This window comes from Chroicocephalus ridibundus, chromosome 15 (assembly GCF_963924245.1).
Source record: "Chroicocephalus ridibundus chromosome 15, bChrRid1.1, whole genome shotgun sequence".
In the NCBI taxonomy this organism is placed as follows: Eukaryota; Metazoa; Chordata; class Aves; order Charadriiformes; family Laridae; genus Chroicocephalus; species Chroicocephalus ridibundus.
The window spans coordinates 12,434,711-12,455,103 of record NC_086298.1 but is presented as its reverse complement, the minus strand read 5'-3'; the positions used below and the strand labels follow the sequence as shown (position 1 = coordinate 12,455,103).

The 20,393-nt window shown below is 42.6% G+C and overlaps 1 protein-coding gene across 1 annotated transcript in view; it reads right to left on the bottom strand.

The window, feature by feature from the left end:
* Positions 1-3,993: 3,993 nt before the first annotated feature.
* Positions 3,994-20,393, bottom strand: part of MED27 (mediator complex subunit 27) — a 95,740-nt gene continuing 79,340 nt past the window's right edge. The window contains exons 6-8 of the mRNA XM_063353069.1: positions 15,625-15,666; positions 6,750-6,827; positions 3,994-4,498 (exon numbers count right to left, since the gene is read on the bottom strand). Coding sequence (XP_063209139.1) covers positions 4,364-4,498; positions 6,750-6,827; positions 15,625-15,666 — 255 coding nt within the window. The 3' untranslated portion in view covers positions 3,994-4,363. The remainder of the gene's footprint in view (positions 4,499-6,749; positions 6,828-15,624; positions 15,667-20,393) is intronic.

Below are 20,393 nucleotides of genomic sequence, written 5' to 3'. Positions count from 1 at the left end.
GAGCGATTCTGACAAGCCTCACTGAACCCACACGTACTGTTTGCAAGAGCGATGCTTTTACCCACCTGCCAGCCCTGGGATTCAGGTCAGATGAATCTCCTCTCGCTTCATCATCATCACGGCTTCAAATTGTTCGACAAGATGGGCTGGGTCTCACGTGTACCTGCAGGAACTCCGATGGTTTCAGAGCACGCAGGCAGCCGCGTGGATGGAACCCGACGAGCCTTCGGTGGGTTGAGCTGAGAAGGCGTTTTGTGGTCCGAGAACCTGCAGAGGCGCAGGCGGGTGCCCGGAGCCCAAGTGCTGGAGGCAGGGCCAGGGCTGCCGTACTGCTGCGGGGGGCTCCTCTCCTCCCAGTAACATTATGATAAGGCTGCTGGGAGAGACCAAAGAGAAAAGGCGAGCACCCCAAGTCTTCCTTAGCCCTTCTCCAAAAGCTTGGGCAGGAGCGATTCTGGCCTTGAAAAAGGGGACCCTGCCTAGCACTTCCCGCTCTCCCTTATTACATTTGCTGGGTTAATATTTTAACGTGGATTGCTCTCGGTGGTGCGCGGCTCCCAATTAACCTAGGCATTAATTTAAAAAATGTATTTGTTTCCAAGCAGACATTAAAAAAACTTCGCAAGAAGGCAACAAATATACAAGAAAGGGAAGAGAACTAAAAGGCTTTGGTTAGAAAATTAAAGTTGTTTGCCACGGCTTGATGGCTTAATCAGTCGATCAATATTGTTCACAGGGCAGGCAGGGAGGGAGCCATGAGCTGTGATGAAAAATGCATGAGGGGACAAGGGAGACCTGGGAGTAGAAAATTAAAAAGTCAGCCTGTTACATTTGTCCAATATTGGCAGAGAAATTAAAGTGGTTTGGGGAGGGGGTGCTGGGAGGGAAGAGGCGAGCCGGCTGCAATAGGCACCGCGCGTCTGCTGCAGGTTCCCTTCACGAGGGAAACTTTCACATTAATTAAGTTGCTTTCTTAGCGAAAAGATGGATTTTGTAACCTTTAGCACTGCAAGCGCCACAAGCGCAGTAGGTGGGGTTTGCACATGGGAAAATAAAACGGGATTTCTCGACATCAGGGATGCGACAGGCGGCGGCGGGTTCTGATCAGGGAACGCGACACCAAGATGGTACCGACCAGGGCGAAGGCATGCAGCGTTAGGTGAGATTAACACCTAATGGCACCGTAACCAACAACGCTGGAAGGACGCAGCTCCAAAACACATACAGCCTGAGCCACTGAAAGCAGCACTGCTGTTGTGGCATGTGGATTCATTTCCTTTTCTCTCTCTCTGTTAAATTTGGCTGCTACCGATTGCGCAGTTGTGCTTCGCCTGCAGGAACGAGCGCGAGGAGCAACGCGGTTCTAGAAGGGGCTCCAGAGGAGGGGGGAGCCACCGCTCTTCAGGGATCACGGTCCTTGCCGTTTGCCCTAAAGACAGGAGCGGTTTTAAAATCTGCAAGAAACTCTACCCATGGAAGAAGTAAGGTTGCTCATCCTGCAATCGAACTGCTTTTTGCCACCCCTCCCTTTTAACCAAGGGTGGAATAGAATAATGTCCAGTATCCAAGCCACGAAGCGGAGGAAGAACACCAAAATGCTGCATTGTGAGAAGGGATTTTCGGTCAGAATCTCCTGGTTTCTCTTCCTCACATACAGAAGTCCGAGCAAGTTTCCGTTTGCCTTGGAAATCCCCATCTCGGCAGGAATCAGGCACCGGCACCCAGCGTTCAGAGGTGCAGGATGGTAACCAGAGACAAGCACATGCCGCAGCCGCACTGCTGAAACTCAGCAGCTTTAGAAGAATTTAGGCAGTTGAATTTCATCCCCCAAAACGGAAATATTCCAACCTGTGGCACTTAAAGGCTCGCAGGGATAGAAATCACCGTTTCTCCTGGGGCCTCTAAAGGGGGAAGATTCCTTCCTTCTGCAGTTTTCCGGGACAAAGCACGTGACAAACAGGTTTCTGTTGCACGTCCATAAGACAATTATTTTTGTACTGAGGTACCTAGTGTGAATTTTATGACCCTCCATCAGGCTCGCCAATTACAGGTTTAAAATTTCAGGCTCAATTAACACACAGACTGGTTGATGCTGTTTTCTGCAACTAATTATCTCCAAGCGCCAAGACATGATTCCACATACAATACTTTTGTGAACTTCAGGATTTGCTTTCTGCGCCATTATTGAAGTATAAACAGAAGGGAGCAGACAGCAGTGCCTAGATCAGGTTGGATACCATATTATGACCTTTTTATTAACAAAACCAAAATTGCTTACACTATCAGAAACCCAGGCCTTCTAATTAGCACAGTAACGGGACGGCTAGCAGGGCTGCTTATTTACAAGGCTCTCTCTCATCTCAGATGCACACATTGTTCTGTCTTGGCTGATCTTTGTACCAGGAAGGCTACTTGGGTCAAGTAACAGCACAACAAGTTTTCATTAGGTGATTCAACTGCAGCTGGATCTAAAACGGCCATTATCCCACTGCTGTGGCCATGGCTCTGTCTGGTGACTGGAAATAATAATAATTTAAAAAAAAAAAAGTGAAAAATACCATCACATCTCGCTTACCAACATCCTCAAATGCTCATTCTTCATACACAACGTTGTGCCTCCAAAGGACGTCCTAAGTGGCTACTTTCTTCGAAGTTCCTCTGTCTTCTACATGAGCCAGCCTTGCATGGATTTCCATACCCAGAAAGCTGAAATTCCCACATCACACGTCGTCCTGGCAGGAGGAGCTGCTGCCTTTGGGAGCTCAGTCTTTTATGTTACCAGCAAACACAGTTAATTCAGCAAGTACGGGGCGACACTCAAGTTTCTTCATTTTTCAGTTTCCACAGCTATGAAACGGGGTGTTTCATAAATGCTGTAGGTTCAAATTAAATTAAACAAGTGCTTTGAAAAATCTCTGAACGCCTTATTTCAATCATCTGCAAGAAAAAAAAGGGGTCCCTCCCCTTCCTGCCCTGTTTTTGAGGTCCCCCCTGCCCCCTTCTTTTTATTAAGTGTGATTAACTTCACTCAACGCTCCTTGCTGAAAACCAAACCAACCCTCGCCACCAGCAAAGCCTCTGACAGGGATGTCTTTTTGCAACCGAAGCTTTTCACACAGGCAGAAGGAACCTCAAAAATTAATCTGTAGCACAATACCGTAATGTTGATTTATTTGAAAATTAACCGAGTGACAAAGCTTCTCCAGACCTCCCCTTGCCACCTCCCGAGCTTATTACCGAAGCCTGCGTGGCTTGTGAAGGAAACGAGGGTGCGCTAGTGGGGATGACAGTTGAATTAATCAAATTGGCTACCAGGAGATGACAGATAAAACCCACAGTCCTCAAGAAAACACCGGAGAAGACACTTAACCCCAGGCCAGCGAGCATTCAGCTGGGGCAGGACCAGGGACCTTCCCGGCCTTGGGGGGAAGGAAAAAGTGCCTGGGGGCTCGTAGGAGCTCACCACTCCCCCCCACTGCATGGGCAACGATTCCCGTGGGGGATCTGACTCTTCACTGGAGTGTTGCACGTAAATTTTAAATCGTTTAGGAAACATGCTGTATGTGTCTGCGCTGCAGAAGCTGTGCTTGAGGGCTGAATTATTCTACTAATTTCAGTTCTAAAACATGACGAATTATACACACTGTCACTGCTCATCACACGTTTTCTAACCACTTAATACATGCAGATTTTGCTAACATTTTTCACTACAATTTTAGTAAAGGGAAACATCTGTTTCCCCCCGCCTTAGAAAGTACATTGCATCTTCCAAGTTCCCACATGCCTTTGAAATTCCATGTTTAATCAACGCCATAATCTCTTCCAGAAAAAGACCAGCACTCAGATAAGCAGCCTTGCAACAACAACTTCCCCCCATCACAGCAGCATGCATGTTTAAATGTTTCCAGTTTTTCTAAAGAAAAGAGCAGCGTTGAAAAATCCACACCGAAACCAAGGGTTTTGTTGATCAAATAATTAAATAAATAGCACAAATTCTGGAATACAAAATTTATTTCAAGCTTATAAAAGTCTTCAACATTGCAAATTCTGTCACAAAACACAAACTGTACACTGGTATTTTCATTACCGTTTAGAATAATGATTATTACTGTCAGATCTCCCCAGACATACCATTTCAGTCTAGACGCACAGTGATCACACGCAGCTTCTTACCACGTTCTTCAGAGTGCAGCAGGCTCACGTGTTCCCTGCAGACTGATGGCTTTTCAACAGCCAAACGCATCAGTGCAAGCTCCCTACTTAGCACAGGACGGAAGGTTCAGAAATGGAACCACCCATTAAACCCTCGGCTCCCACCCGAGCCCCAGAGTGTTCACTCCTCGGGTTATCAACAGCTGGGCTACTATTGCCTGCAAGTGTCATGAAAAGCTTCAAGTGTTCGGAAATCCCTCCATGTGGGTGGCAGGCCATCCTGCAGAAACTTTCCGCAGCGCTGGCACGGAGCCTGGAACAGCTTTATGTAACTTCGTAACCAGGTCTAAAAGGAAAAGGGAGAGAAATTAAGAAAACTGGATATGGACGTTCCCCTTTGTCATCATTCTTGTCCAAGCGATAGCAAGGACAGAGACTGTACTTTGGCGAGGCCCCAGTGAGGTGTACAGTGATTTTATAAACAGAAACATGTAGAAGATTGCAAGGTCACTGTATAGCTGAATTCCCACTTTATTCATCATCTTTTGCTTTTTTAGTCACTCAAGCAAATTTGTTAATAGAAATTCATGCACTCTGAGCAGGAGGTATTCGCAGCTAGAGAATCCCGATGGAAGGCAAATATTGTAACGCTCCTCATATTTTTACTGGAATGTAATTGTTCTTGATGGGTACCTTCTCCAACCGAATATTGGTTTGTCTCTTCCTATGATCATCTATCACAGCCCTGCTGCAATCATTCCTCAACGGTCTGAAATCTTCACAGCTGAAGATACAAGGACTTTCACGGCAAGCTAACTAGCTTCCTCTCTAATGAGATTTTAAGATCAATACTCATTGGTCATAAAAATACTGTACCATTTCAAATCTGATTACACTGATAAACATATACGTATACAAAAGGCTAGCGCTGAGCAACACAGAGCAGGTTCAGGTGTTCCCATGTGAAGTTCCTGCCTCCGAAGCGGATCGTTCCCATCGTCATACACTGCAATGGACATTGCATAACTCAATTCCCCCAACTCGAGGAGATACACAACTAAAAACCACCTAGACCAGCAGATTTATACTGCGAAGGATGCGCACGAATCTTGTCATTTAAAGTCCTATTGAATTACATCGATAAGAGAAAATTGTTCTCTGAAGAAGAGGTCAGCTGAGTTTATTGAAACAAATCCTTCCATCTTCATCAGAGCCTTCTCTATAGCAACCGAACCTTTGGCCGTCAATAACTCTCCTCCAGAAGAACTAGATCTTCTCTGGGTTTAGCAGTAAGTATGTGGACAAGGGCAACAGAACACTACAAGTAAATTGCTGTTATTTACTTCAGCTTGGATGGGCTTTGCTTGCACTACAGAGAAATCGAATTTTCTGAACCATAACACAAAAATAGGTAAATGAAGTTAAATTGTGCACTTGAGACATCTGTTGAAAGAAAAAAAAAAAAAGTGTTCTTCATTCCCATCAGAAAATTAGGGCTTCACTACATCCTGTCATGTGGATTGCCCAACTGACGTGTGAAAGGACCAACGTATTGACACTTCTGGTGTACTTCTGGTTTTGCTTTGTTAAAACTTTTAGTAGTGTTTTATCAAATCAATAAGGCAGGTTTGGGGCTTAAACAAACGTGCTACCCATTCTATTAAACATTAATTTTCAGAAACATGTTGAACATGGATTTGACCCGTAAGAGTTGCTTTCGCCTTTCAAAACCTATTATTTTAAGATGCACTCCAGGAGAAAAGACCTTCGCAAATCTTTCATCTTAGTGGCCTTTTTATTAAATAAACAAACCAGCACAGCAGGTAAAGGAGCCTGACTGTTCTGAAATTACACACTGGAAATTACAGAACCAGTGATACTGTACAAACCCAAAGATTACGAATGGCAAAAGCAGATGTCCGTTTTCAAAAGTCTCAGTTAAATTGCCCCAGCTGAAGGGGTAACGTAATGGAAGTAAAAGAAGGAAAAAGTCCGAATCGCAGAGAAAACCTGCCCCAAAAGCCTCCTTTGGGAGAAGGCAGCGGAGAGAACAGCAAGAGTCTCCACTGCCAAAATTCATATTGGTAAAAGGAATTCTGAAGCATAAACCCTTCTTCTCACCCTCTGATTAACAAGGCTGCTTATATATACACGTTTATTTCACAACTACAATTCTAAATACGAACAGAATTAAAAGTGATAAACTTAAATCTGCGCCTGGAGGTAGAGTAGTATGTGATTAATTTAATTCAGTAAGAAAACAGCTGAGTACTTTGGTAAGCATCTCCTCGATTCTCAAAACCACCTGCCGTTGTGCTGGGCAAGTACACGCCATTGCTTCGGAACAAAGCCTGGGCTGAGAGCGGATACAGCAAAACGGACTCTTCCCCATCAGGTTCCTGCCTCTCCTAATTCTCCAAGTAACACACACCACTTCCCATACCCTTCCAGGGATGAGATACAAAGAACTACCGCCAGTCTCTACTGTCTAGCTTGTTTAAACAGGGGAAATTACAACTGCATCAGATCTGCCTAGCGCAAAGCAGCGTAAGCACGCTGAAGTCTATCTGGAAAAAGGTATTTTGCAGTAGACTTACCATGAAAGATCTGACCACCACATCTGGCATTTGAGGCAGCTGGTAGTGCAACAGAGCAGTGGTCGCGTGATCCGTCACCTGTACACACAAAGGAGAATATACCTTTATTCATGCTGTACTTCAGACAAAGCAGTGTTAATCTGTAGGAAAACAGTATAAATTCCATGGGGAAGTCACAAACCAAGGACTACATGAGTGCGAAGACATTCTCGAAGTAATTTTGGGTAGCTTTTGCCAGCTAGCTGCTGTTCCCTCTACCCACTCCATACAAGAGTCAGCTGAAGCGATCATGATAAATAGCTTTGTATGCATACAGTGAAATCAAATGCACCTCTGGAAGTTCATAACGTGATAAAAGCTAACAGGGTTGGTAAAAGAACCTAACCCGGGGGCTAGCGTGAGCCAAATGATGAGGCAGGCATCCAGCTCTGTGCCACCTGGAACAACCCTGAAGCACTTTGCTTCCCACTTCTGACTACCAACCCAGCCATGGAAAGGGAAAAAAATAAATCTTCTGTACCATATAAAATAAAAGCATCCATTGCAAATTATTTGCCTAACTTTCAAATGTCTACAGCATAAGTGCAGAATCTATGCTTCTGTGATTGAAATCTCGCGTATTCTGTGAAATCACGAACAAGCAAAGTCACTAAACAAATCACGTCAGAGGAAAGCACTTTGGTTTTCTCTTTCTTGGTTCCCATTTTCTGCTTTGGTCATTGTTTATAGGCGATATATTCTCTTGACCTCTGCTGATTTGCTCAACAAAAGAAAAAACATTGTCAATAATGGAGCTAAATTAAATCCTTCTGGAAGACTACGTTATTAGAATTGAGATTATGACTTCCAAAAAACCCAAAGCTTTGGTCTGTTTTATTAAAAAACCCAAAACACCGGGATAAAATACCTCGATTTGAAAATGCATTTTAACCGAAAAAAATAGTGTGTTCCTCTCCATTTTTTAATGGAAAACTTAAAATATTTAACTCTTGTACTCCTATGTCAGGTTGCTTACACTGAACAAACAGGAATTGAGCTCTCAGTTTCATTTCCTCTGAAACCAGGAATTAATCAATATGATTATGGTTTATAAATACTTGCATTACTAAAAGATTTCTGATGGAAAGCTTTTTAATTTCCCAGACAGAGCCATAACAATATCGCACATCTGGGAATCACAGCTAGACAGAATACATATAAAAGGTGTATTTATAATAAGAATAATTAAAGAAAAACTCAGGAAAACCACCCAATAACTTGATTTTTTTAAAAATCATTACCATTTTTAAATTATTCTGGAAATGGGCACTTTCTGACTGCTATGATACAATTCACTAGCAGTGTTCAAGCCAATCAGCTGTACGTTTAGAGCTTCCTAAATTATTAGCACAGTCAACAGCTTGCTGCTTCTCAGAAGTTCTAGCCTTAATGCAGAAATTATTGGCAAAATTCTTTAGGCTGGACTATTAAAGAACTCAGACAACACAACCACGAGGGTTCTTGTAACTTGTGAATCTATTAATGGCCCTCATCAGTTATATCAACGCATCCAGCAAAGTACGTGATTGTCTAGTTAGTGATTAAATTGTATTTTCTAGTTTTAACACGGCGAAGTAGTGCTTTGCTCAGGGCTTGGCTATATATTTCCCAGGGCTTCTCTATACACTATAGTAAATTTTGAGTAAGATAAAGCGCGAACTGAAGTTACAATTGCTATTCCCAGCTAACTCCACTTGTCCCTGATTTGTATTTAGTCGAATTCAGCGACGTGAGTTGTGCTGAAACACCCAGAACTTTCACTGGAGAGCGAGCGCCTCGTGCCTGAAGCTATTCAGGGAGGTGAGTCTGTGGAAGATGTATTCCTGAATAAATCCATGTATAGACGGGCTCTAATTCACACCGTACAGACTTCCTCTGCAGAACACTACATCACATCAGCCTGTCCTACACTGAATCCAGTTTTAAGTTACACTACAATTTTAGAAGCAGATTGTGCTCGCCATGGTTGGTGCACACGCCTAGCTCCGAACGCAGCTCCCTTCAGCCTGAATATGGACGTGGGATTCTGACGTTTGGAAGGGAAAACTTTTGGGACCGTGCACATTCTGGTGAGTTTGCAAAAATATTCACCAAACGGACCTCAGCCTGCTTAAGCCATTTGTACATTACCACTGAACACATTTAAAAAAGTTAGAAATAATGTGATTAGCTGCGTATTAATAGCACAGCGTAACTCCAATCAGTCATTTCTTTTAAACGCATCTCATGTAGCGTTCAGAAATGACTGTAATCCAAGCCCTACTAGCTATGTGAATTTTTTTCTTTTAAGATAGTGCTTTTATAGGATAGTACCAGACATGTCAAAGAATAGAAAGTTCTGAAGATATTTATGAGCAGCCGCTCTCCTTCTGCTGTCTTTCTACTTCTAACAGACTGTAATTTTTTTTTCCTGAACAACAAAGTTGTTTTCTCTTGGCACTGAAGAAAGTTGCTGAAAAAAATACGGCTATTAACAAATTTAAATTGACTGGCCACTTTGGCAAAGTTGCACATATGCTGTTCCTATTGTAATGTAAAGCTAATGAGATTCCACAGGGAGATAAAAGCCCTCCCAGCATTGCTAGAACCATAACGATGTTTTCTGAACAAAAAGTGGCGATTTCTACCATAAGCAAGTGCTCATAGTGTGCTTCTAAAAAAGATCAAAGTGGGTGTGGAATCCGAGGAAGAGGAGTAGGGAATGACCTCCCCAAACTAGCAAACCTGATGTCAAACAGAAAAGAGCTGGGCAAATGATAAACTGGGCAGCGCACGGAGCGAGGGAAGAACTAATCCCACCTCCCAAGAGAACAGAGATGATGAGAGAAAGCACAAACTGCCCAAGATTAGGGTGGGGGGTGGGGGGGTGGGAATCAATACCCAGCTTTACTAATGGCAATACGATTTCACACCAAAGCAAAGCAAAAGCAAAACAAACGGCGTACGCGCCAGCCCACTTAAGGGACACACCTTTTCTTCCAGCCAAGTTGTAATCACAAACTAATTTATTCTGGGTCTAGGGTGACATTTTGTACATTTCAGGGCTTTATTTTATTAACTTCACTTTTATTGCCATACTTTACCTACTGCTATCAAAGTTATCCGTCACTTTCTAATTTCTCTACCTGTTTTTATATAGGAACATATTCAGAAGAGCACACATTGATTGGGACAGCTGTTGCTCTGGACCTTGAAATAGATTTTCAAGCGATCTTGCAGAAAAGCTCAATATTTCACAATTCATATATTGAAAAGCACTTGGAATTTTTGTCTGGGGGAAAAAAAAAGAAAGTTACAACAAGGCAATCTCCCGAAGCCACACTTTTGCTAAATAAAATAGCTATTGTTTACCTAAGCATGTTCCCACTCTGAGGCAGAGCAAGAGAGACTGCAGTTAAACGGAAAAAAAATTCTGGCAAAGAGATGGTCTCGGTCTTCTCCTTTAGACAAACTTGGGCTGTATGAAATGATTCTGCTTTCACAGGGCACGGTCTTGTCAATTCAAACAAGAAAACCTCCCTTCTTGTTAATTATATTGTCTGAGATCTATTTTTTTTTTTCTTCTTTTCACTTCCAAATACAAGTTGACTATAACCATGTACTTCTCAAATGCATCTCTGCTCCCCTCTCTGGGGCAGCGCATATTTCAAGAACACAAAACAGACTGATACTGGATTAAACCTAATCTTCAATGCGACTCTGTGCAAATGAAATCCTACGTACTTGTCGCTCTCGGTGACCGCCGGGGCCCCAGCAAGCGCCCAGGGCTGTCCGGGTACCGGCCGGCACCAAGAAAGTCCCTGCTGAGCCCCGGGCACTGCTCTGCCCCGTGGCAGAGGGGACACACCGGCTCCTCACTCCCCTCTCACACCCCACCGCCCAGCCTGCCCCCTCGGTACACTCAGAAATAGCTCGTGATCAACACCCTGCGACGAGCAGAAAATAAAATCCCTGTTATTTGTCTCAACTGAACCAACACCAGTCATTTCTAGGGCATTTCTTTACCCAATTGATAGTACTGGTCTGCTGAAATGGGCTTTCCAAAGGGGACACATCCAAAAAAATGGGCCTTGGCGACACCTGTTAGGCATATAGCATTCCCAAAGCTGAAAAGCCATTCAAATTTTAAAAAAGCATTCTACAATTTACAGGTTGAGAAAGCTGAATAAGTGCTTCCTCTACCTGGAATAAGAAACACAAAACCAAGGACTTCTGGTATAGCTTTGCTCCACCATAGACTAGGCATGTTCCGTAGATGTATGAACCCATACTGGACACAAAAACTAAACCAGGGAAATACGAACACCGCATGACTAAATTATAGAAGCTCTCTCTCTTCTAGTACTTCATCTCACTGCCAGTAAATATGCTTTTCAAAAGTTGGTGCAAAACTTCCTTGAAGAGTCATAACTTTCCTTGCCACTTACTTATTGGCTTACTCTCTCAAGTGTGGCACTGACAACTCCATCTACTATCAAGGGATTCTCTAAATCCCCTGAAAGTTTTTTAGTTTTTTTTTTTTTTAAACCCTGCTAAGTTCATGGCCTTAACAGCGAGTTGTGGAGGATGATCACAGAACTAAAAAAGAAAAAAAAAAAAAAGGAAGTTATTTTATTAGTGTTTAGACCTTTTACAGTGTGGAAAACTGCACGAGTGCCTTTGTTCGTTTCCAAGGATGCCCATTATTCAGTAGTCTCTCCAGGACGACGTCTGAGTCTCTCTGGAGGGAATCCGGTGCGTAGAACCTGGTGCCCGACAGGCACTTGGAAGGATGATAGATGGGGCCTCTACGAACACAGCACTGATGAACTCCACACAGACCCTTTACACATCCTTCCCCGCTCCCAGTTCAGTAAAGCACTACCAGACCTTTCTGAAGAGTAGGATTTATCACTTATTTTCAGAGCTCACAGAGTGCTTAAGTTTTTATTTCGCTTGTTCTGCTTATTTGGACTGGGTCACAGAGATTTTATTTCGCCTAAGCAGGTCTTTGAGCAGAGCCAAGCACTGCTCAGCCCAGGAGCAATCACGCGGGTGACCCTGGAACAGTCCATCTCCTCTCCTTGAACAGACATCATCAATAGCCCGATATTTGCCTCATGCATGCATTCATCCTGCACGCGATTTTATTCCACGATTATTGACAAGAATACATCTTCATACATTACAATACTTATGCGCCCTTGTAGTGGTGAAAATTGTGCTCTGAGTTGCATCACTTTGGGATCACGCAGCTCACAAACAGCTGGAGAGGCTCAAACAGCTTCTCAAATTTAAGTGAAAACGTGTCCTGGGTAGAAGCATATCAAACCAAACCAAAACCGGTCTGTGGCATGCTAAAACTGATAGGCCATTTAGGTGAAAATAAGAATGGGACCCCAAGATCAGAATGAAATACACGGGTTTAAAGCCCATGCATAGGACTTAAAGAGTTGAACTGATCATATTACACAGCTAAACCAGCTACGCTGCTCTTAACTAAGCAGCTTGATAAATGAAAGAGTTGATGTCTGCCACCGTCTCCCATTTTGATCCACTCAGAGCAGTTCCACTGTTCTATATTTTTGCCTCTTTTTTGAATGCAAAGTTATGAATATTGCCCTATTCTCTCTCTATACGTATTTTTTTTAATACTCTGCACAACGACCTGGAATTACGCAGCCCCTATGTTCACTCTTCTTCCCACCAAGACTCAAGCCCCAAAATATTTCCTTTTTTTCTGGTTTTATTCCTCCTCTTGTGCTAGTGGATCAAGAGGTGCAAGGTGTTAAAATAAGGAGGTTTAAGATCAAAACAGTTGCCGCTCCTGCAGAGTTTAAATGTCAGACCGACATGGAAGTCTGAAAAACCTTTTCTTTGCTCCTTGCGCTTTTGCCCTTTCAGCCTTCCCTCTCTCATTTCCCAGCTCCATTCTCTGACTCTAGCCCTGCTGGTGCATTCAATGCCGACAAAGCTTATTCACCCCAGGACCAGATTCAAGGAGTCTCCAGGGAACTTAGAAAATGACTGTACACTTTAACAGTAATGGGCCCTCTGGGAGTCGTCCCCCATCAAATTATACACACTCGGGTATCCTGCCTAATAAGAAGGAGAGAGAAAAGGCTTGCTGACACAGCCAACGTTTGCAAACAAAAAGTCAGGACAAATTTAGCTTCGTTTGACAGGGTTGGATTGAAGATCAGAGGTCTCTGGTCCTTAACCTACAAAGTCATGCTGCAGCCCTGGGAGAATTTGACAGGCCCGCAGCTACCACCGGCAGGTATCCTGTGAGCTCCAGATGTTGTTATATTATCATTGAAGACAGAGTTTGAGAAGTTGCTCCAGCTTTTAAAGAGAAACAGCGCTGCCCTTCAGAGGGATGCTTGATTTCACACCATTAAAGGCAGCAGAGCTGCAAGGGCTACCCAGCCTCCTCGGTGGGAGCACTTACTCATCCGTATTTTTCCTTCTCAGCACAGCACTTCCACATCACGTTACTGGTGACTGCCATGAGGAACATGTTTCAGGAACATTCAGATGTGCTCTGACACACTTACTGATGATTTTTTAATGGCATGAAAACATTTGTTCTGAGGATCCTGCAGTACAGATCCTACACAGTAACAGAGTATAATAGTTTCTCTACCACTATTTTATCTATTTCTTTCATTTTGCTCTTGCTAAATCACTATTCCTGGGTATTATAAATGGATACAAGTGCAGCTTCAGAGAATAAAGAGAAAACCAAAGCAAGCACAGCACCACAGAGAGAAAACTCACTATGCTGAACCACAGCATTTTCTCTCATCTCTTTGAAAACTTGACCCGGGTCCTAGCCTTAACTTCTTTAACTATCCGCTCAATACCACAGAACGTATTGATTAGAAAATCCCATCACCCTGCTTTTTTATCACATTTTTCATGCAAGAATCTGAGCGCCATGGACCCAATTCAGCAATAGCTCCTGTGAAGTCAGCAAGGATCACCCCAGCCTGAGGGATGCGGAAAACCGATCCAGAGAGAGGTTAACTTGCCCAAGGTAACGCAGTGACAGAGCTGGGAACAAAATGTACGAAACTACTAAAAAAAAAAAACGCAGACAGCTTTTCAGCTGGTTACAGGCAATCCTTTCTCCTGCAGCCTTTTCTTTCTGATTTTTTTTTCTTTTTTTGGTAAATGCTAATGCATTTGGTATTATTTACAGGGAGAGAATCAGAGAACAGGAACTTAATATTCAGGTCACATCACATTTTAGAGGATTAGGAAGAGAATTCTTATTTATCCATAACACAGCCACAGAGGCAGCAGTAAGAGGGGCATTTCGCCTTTTCTCACTGACCTCTTCCACTCATGGCCTGAAGGCCATCACCTGGACCCGAAGGGAAGTTTCCTCTACGTATTTACGCTCCCCAAGTCCTTAACTTGAACTTCTAAGCAACCTATACATTTACTCTACTCTGGTATCTTGCATGAAAACAACAAATAGACAATTAAAATTATACAATCAAAACCTCACGATTTATTATCATTTAGCACAAATTATAGCAATACGGCTTAACCCTTCCAAGTTATTCTAAACCAAGCCATCCAGGAGGACAATCTTCTGCCCAAACGAGCTTACAACCAAACACACGCACGGGGAAACTGAGACGATGCACTTAATTACAGAACCTTAAATTTATTCCATTGCAAAAATTACTTTAAAGCACGCTGATAAACAAGTTACTAAGATATACGCCGTTTTAATTCCCGCTGTATTACCCTACTTGACACTAAATATTTTTGAGGAGCAAGAAAAAAAAGAGAAAGAATATTTAATGCACTGATCTCTGGGGTAAAGAACTGCAGCAAAATTTTGCTTTAAAGCTAGGCAGAGAGGGAGAGCAACCAACCTCCCCAAAAGCTGTCCTTTCATCTCTAGCAGGTTAATATCATAGGTCAAACGTCTTCCCTTCTGACTGCATCTGAAATCCTGGAAGGAAGATGCACAAATACAGCCAATATACCACACTTTTGACCTCCGCTTTTATGCCCTTTCGAGTCCCTGACCCCCATTTGTTACACAAACTGCAAAAGCGGATGAAAGGAAGCTGGTGCCCTCGCAGGAGACTCAAGATCCTCGAACTGTGGCTCGAAGGTAAGGAAACCAGAACTGAAACCCGGATCAATCTCAACGTACAGCATTTTGACAAGAGGCCTTCAAAAAGAAATCTTCTTTTCCCTACCTGGAAAATAGTGAGATACACATCTTTCCAAAATACACTTTAACCTTCTTAGTAGTTTTCTACTTATCGCTCCCAGTGTCTCATCGGTCTTTTCTTACTTTCATTCATTTCTATAGGTTACTCCTTTTGCTTACACCATCATGGGAACAGACACAGGCAAAAGAATGGCATGGAAAAAATTTCCAAACTAATTTTGGAAAGTGAGTTCTACTGATTTACTAAACTCAAGTCCTCAGGAGAGGGGGGCAACCAAAACCAATGAAAACAACAAAGCAAAATCCAAATGAACCCGCACCAGTCCCTCCTCCCCCAAAAGATGTAAAAAAAAAAAAAAAAAAAGTGCTTGAAGATTCCTCATGAAATTTTAAGATTATAGTAGTATAATCTCCAATTTCCTATTCCAAACAATGGACTGGAACTACGATGGGAAATAACTCCAAATCAAATAACAGCAGAAGTGATCTCCTTTTCTACTCACAGTTTTTCATTATTACAGATTATTGTTTGTTATCTGCAAGTTGTGATGCCAAAGAATAAATTCTGGATTCTTTTACGTAAGGGCCTAGATATTTGAAATAGACTCCGCATATCTCCTGTACACATTATGTAAAGAGAAATTATGTGAGACTTACCTTCTGAAAAACCTGATAGTTGGATTTCGACCATATGTCAAGCTACAGTAGGAGAAAAAGAAAAAAAAAAAGAGTTACATATTACCACACGTGATTACAGAGAAAAAGAAGCTAAGCAGCTGTTCAAATTAAAAGAGTAAAAGAGCAGGCAAACAGACTTACGGAGACATATTTCTCAGTTCACTATTTTGACCCACTGCCTTTACCTGCTGCAGTCCAAGAGAGGGAATTAATGCTATCCCATTTCCTTTGCACTGCAGTGAAGAATCAACGTAGTTCACCACAGTTTCAATAAAAAAAAACTACACATACAAGACCTGTTGAATTAATGCGTTCTCTTTAAAAACAGCAAAATCTTCACTTGTATGGGGTTGTGGCTGATCTATGCAAATATTCAGCAGCTTCAGTCTGTTTCCAAAAGGAGGGCATTTTTACCAGCTTTATGCTTGTCTTGTGTCTGAGTAAGTGATTCAGTTACGAACGACACAAAGAACGTTTAGCTGAATTAAGCCAAAGCAGTGGTCTTCTGGGGCTAAATAAAACATCCCTCAGGAAACTGCATTTACATTTGCAGACAAAAATCACACTAAAAGAGATTTAAGGTTGCAGATAACTGCACGCATCCACGACTTAAATGTGTGCTCAACTATAGCCAAACTAAAGGAACAAAACTGAAGTAAGTTTTATTAACCCCTGACAGCAGAAGGTAAGGCTGTCCTTGTTAAACAACCAAATGGCTCACATATTAAACAATTTAAACTGACATGCTAATGCTCTTTCAGCCCAGCCCTGTGGAATATCTTGTACTCTGACAAGGAAAAGCAGCAGGAAAAAAACAGAGGAATTTCCATCAGTCCCAGACTTGCAAATCACTTCTTTCTTACAGATCCCACTGTACTCAAAAATTCCATATGCACAAAACCTGTCCCAGGAAAGGTATTTCCTACAGCATTAACCTCAGGAATCTCAGTCTAGACAAAGGAAAAGATTTTTGAGTAGGTTTTTGAAGCAGGTGTAGCTCCTCTAGTGCTTGCTAACGTGGTCAGACACACCGCTTTCCCGCAATGGGGGCTGATCCCCTTCACTATAAAGTACAACTAATTATTTTAACTCTGTCTCATGGCAGTGCCAGTAAGTTCTAGTTGAATTTACAAGTCTTCTGAAAGGCATAAAAATTAGAGAATGAAATGAAGGAAGCCATACGAAGTGAGTAAAACACACTAGAGGGGGAAGGATGCTGAACCCAAATCATTAATTCCCATTGCCGAAAAAGGTCAGAATGCTAAAAGTTCCCATTCTTTAAAGAGTAATACTCTCGAGTGGCCCACTTCTAAATACTGGTACAGAAGTAACTCTTGAGTGCCTAGACCTCAGTCTGGACAGGAGGTGACATTAAAGACTTTAAAAACCACTTCAGGACACATGCTTCATGTCTTAGTACCCTGACCTTGCGGTGAGACAAGGGGCAGCTGATGGCTCCGTGCCTTTCCCAGGTTAGGCAAAGACAGAAGTGCCCCGAGGCACGTACCTACAACCTTTTTACATTTACTGGCTCTTAGGGTGGGATCAAGAACCTGCGTGAACGCCCACAACACTTATACTCCAGAGTCCACCGGCGGCGGTTCAGCCTGGACTTGGACCTGAGCTTGATTTACAGTGTAAGAATAGACCTGTGCCTGTCGGGAAGGAAGCATCGCATTTCCATATTAGAAAAGTCTACATTTGAAAATAAAAAATTAATGTGTATTTTTAAAAAGCTGTTTTCATGTAATTTAAGGCTTTCTTTGACTGCAGAGTTGCTATAATTGGAATGTATATATGGTTTTGCTAATCTCTAGTGATCAAACCAAGGATATGATCCTCTCTCGTTAGACTCAAAAAAAAGAGTCCACTTCAGATACTGCATTAAGATGAGTCCAACAGGTTCTGAATGCTCATTAGTTGGTGTGAAGATTGAAAAGCTGAAAAAGTAATGAATGTCTGTCTTACAGACATGATGTTATCCAAGTTAATAAAAAAAAGAAAAAGAAAAATAAAGCTCCCAATCCCCCCCCAACCACATGCAGACATCCTAAATGACTGCCCACCTTTCCCCCTGAAACTGAGGATTAAGGCAGAGGCGGATTAAAGAATGCATCGTTATAGGTCTATTATTCTTCAACTTTTCACTTTCAATCAAGACACACATTTGTAACTAAAAAACTGCTGAAAGCACAATTTCAGGGCATCCTCTGCATGTGAATTAAACTGGGGCTTTTTTTCCCAGTGCCCCGCTCTCCCCACCCACCCCCAGCATAAGTAACAAGAGGCCATTTTCTGAAGGTCGTCTGAACGATTTCAAAGGCGATAACAAATCAGAATGTTCCCTGCATCTAATATCAAACAGGTCCGGTGCCAACACTTATTAGAGAAATCGGATTCAACCCCCCCTTCACCCAAACACACACACATCCAGCTTTGAAGTGGAAAGAATGCAGGGATCAGAAATTACCCGAGAGACAGCTCTGCCCGTCTTTGAAGCTTTCCTTTGATACTACTATTTCTTTTCCTCTCTTACGCTAGGAGGCTAAAAGCTGCCTTTTCTTATTGATATGGGGTAATTAATGAAGCCATAGCATTAACATAACCCAAGTTCCTTAACGTGATAATTCAACAGGGACACTTATGTTTCTTTAGTGAAGTCTAACGGATGCAAAAATTGGAATTTGGCTAGGCAGCGATGTTAGGTACCCGCTCTAAATACGCCCTGTCAAGGTAGTTCTTGGTCTCTGCATCCAAAGAAAAACAAGGTATTACTATGCCAAAAATTCCCAATAAGTTTTCATTTTTATTGGCAGACTTGGGCTACGAACGGCTCAGCTGACAATAAGCCTGCCCTGCAAGGGTGAGCTGCAAGGCTTCATTTATTCAGGAATCAGGACAACACTTGTAATTAATTACCATCCGTGGTTAAATTCCAGTGCACAATGAGTATGTCAGAGTTTGAAACCGAGGGTGGCACGGTGCCATCACTAAAACTACGGGGCTAATTAAAATGCATCAGTATCTGGTGGACGCAATGGGTTAGTACGGTAAGCAAGAGACTGCAGAGCCAGCAGCATCCAGAACCCACGACCTGACAGAGGCTGCCAGATCTCACCTATTGTTTTTGCAAAGTGTCACCAAAAAATGTCTAGGTTATGCAGCTGGCAACTTGGCAAAGACACATTCTGCAGGGTTTGTGAATAATTCACGAGAGAAGCGCATGGAGCACTTAAGAAATGCAATGATTCTTCATCTGTATAAGCAAGGCTTGAAAATAAAACCCCAGAATGTAGTCTCTTATTTTACTCACTGCAAGCTTAAGACTTCTATTTTTTCACCTTCGTTTTGGAAGTATTTAAATCTGTAAGAGGGAGTACCCAATTTAACTAGACTTCAGCCCAGCAGAAACGACATGAAGCTTTCCTGTAAGTACCTGCCAACCTACAGCGCACAAGCAGACGGGAAGCTACAGCAACCTGGGTAACGCAGCGTCAGCTTTCCCGTCTAACTGCTAATACGCCACCCTGCACAGCTCCACAACGACAAGAAACACCCAGGTTTGTTTTATTCTAGACTTGCCCGACTAATGGACGAGAAGACTATCAACACCTCCGTCTGCACTCATCTCTTCCCTTTGTCTTCCCAGTAATGCAAAATTTGCTAAAACAGCCGTACTTTCAGAGATAAACGATGACTCCCCTGATCTGCAAGGAAATCACTGGCCTCTTCTGTGCACAGTCCATTTTTCACTTACTGTCTGTGTGATTATTCAGTCTCCTGATGATGGCCATTTCTTCTGTTGTTGAATACTGTTGAATATATTTTGTTGCCCCAAACCCCGCTCTACTTGGGGAAAGCCCCCCACTGAATTTCACTTTTGTTACTTAAAGGACCCTCTGCCTTGTGCAGCTCGAAGCGTCACTCAACAGACCCTCATTCAGCTGTTTAAGTGGAAAGAAGCAAAACGATGCTATGACTTATCCAGTGTCCCTTACTCAACATGGCCTACAGAAGAGACAGGAACTTCAAATTGTTGTGACACCACCTAGTTAATCCTATCTCTTGCTGTTTACAAATATCAAATGCTTCCTAGGAATATATAAGCAAATCCCCAAATCAGCGATTACTGTGTAAACCGCTCACCAGAAAAAGGATCACGTCCTACTGTGATCCTGAGGGTTCTCTGTATTTTTGTTATTTAATAAAGAAGATACTCGCTGATCTCCTTTTTCATACTCTTCTGCGTCTCTTCCGAATGCTAGCGCATTTTCTCTCCTATCAGGTTTCAGGTTAGAACCCGAGAAATTAGAAGAGTACGGTGAAACCTCACTGGAGTACCTTCCCAACAGCATCTGTTGTGACAGAGAAGGAACTGGAAAGGACTATGTTTGCAATTGACTATAATCGCTCATTCCCAGCAGGCACAATAAGTAAAGCGAATCATTGCAAGAGCGCAATCTTATTCTTATTCTCCAATTACCAGCGTAGTTAATTAGTGAAAAAGAGGGAGCTCACTGTTTGTCAATATGTGCTCCAGTTGGCAAAACTAGCAAGCTACGCGTTTATTCAATCTTCCAAGCCAAACTTACTCATGATTTAAGTGGCTACAACTCCAATTCTACTTAAGTCAACTGAAATGTTCCTATTTATACCTAAAACACAGACCTTCAGGTTTGCAAAAGCCCTGGGATGGCCCAACGGAACAGCAAACTGCCACATAAAGGCCACAGGTTCAGGCAGCCTCG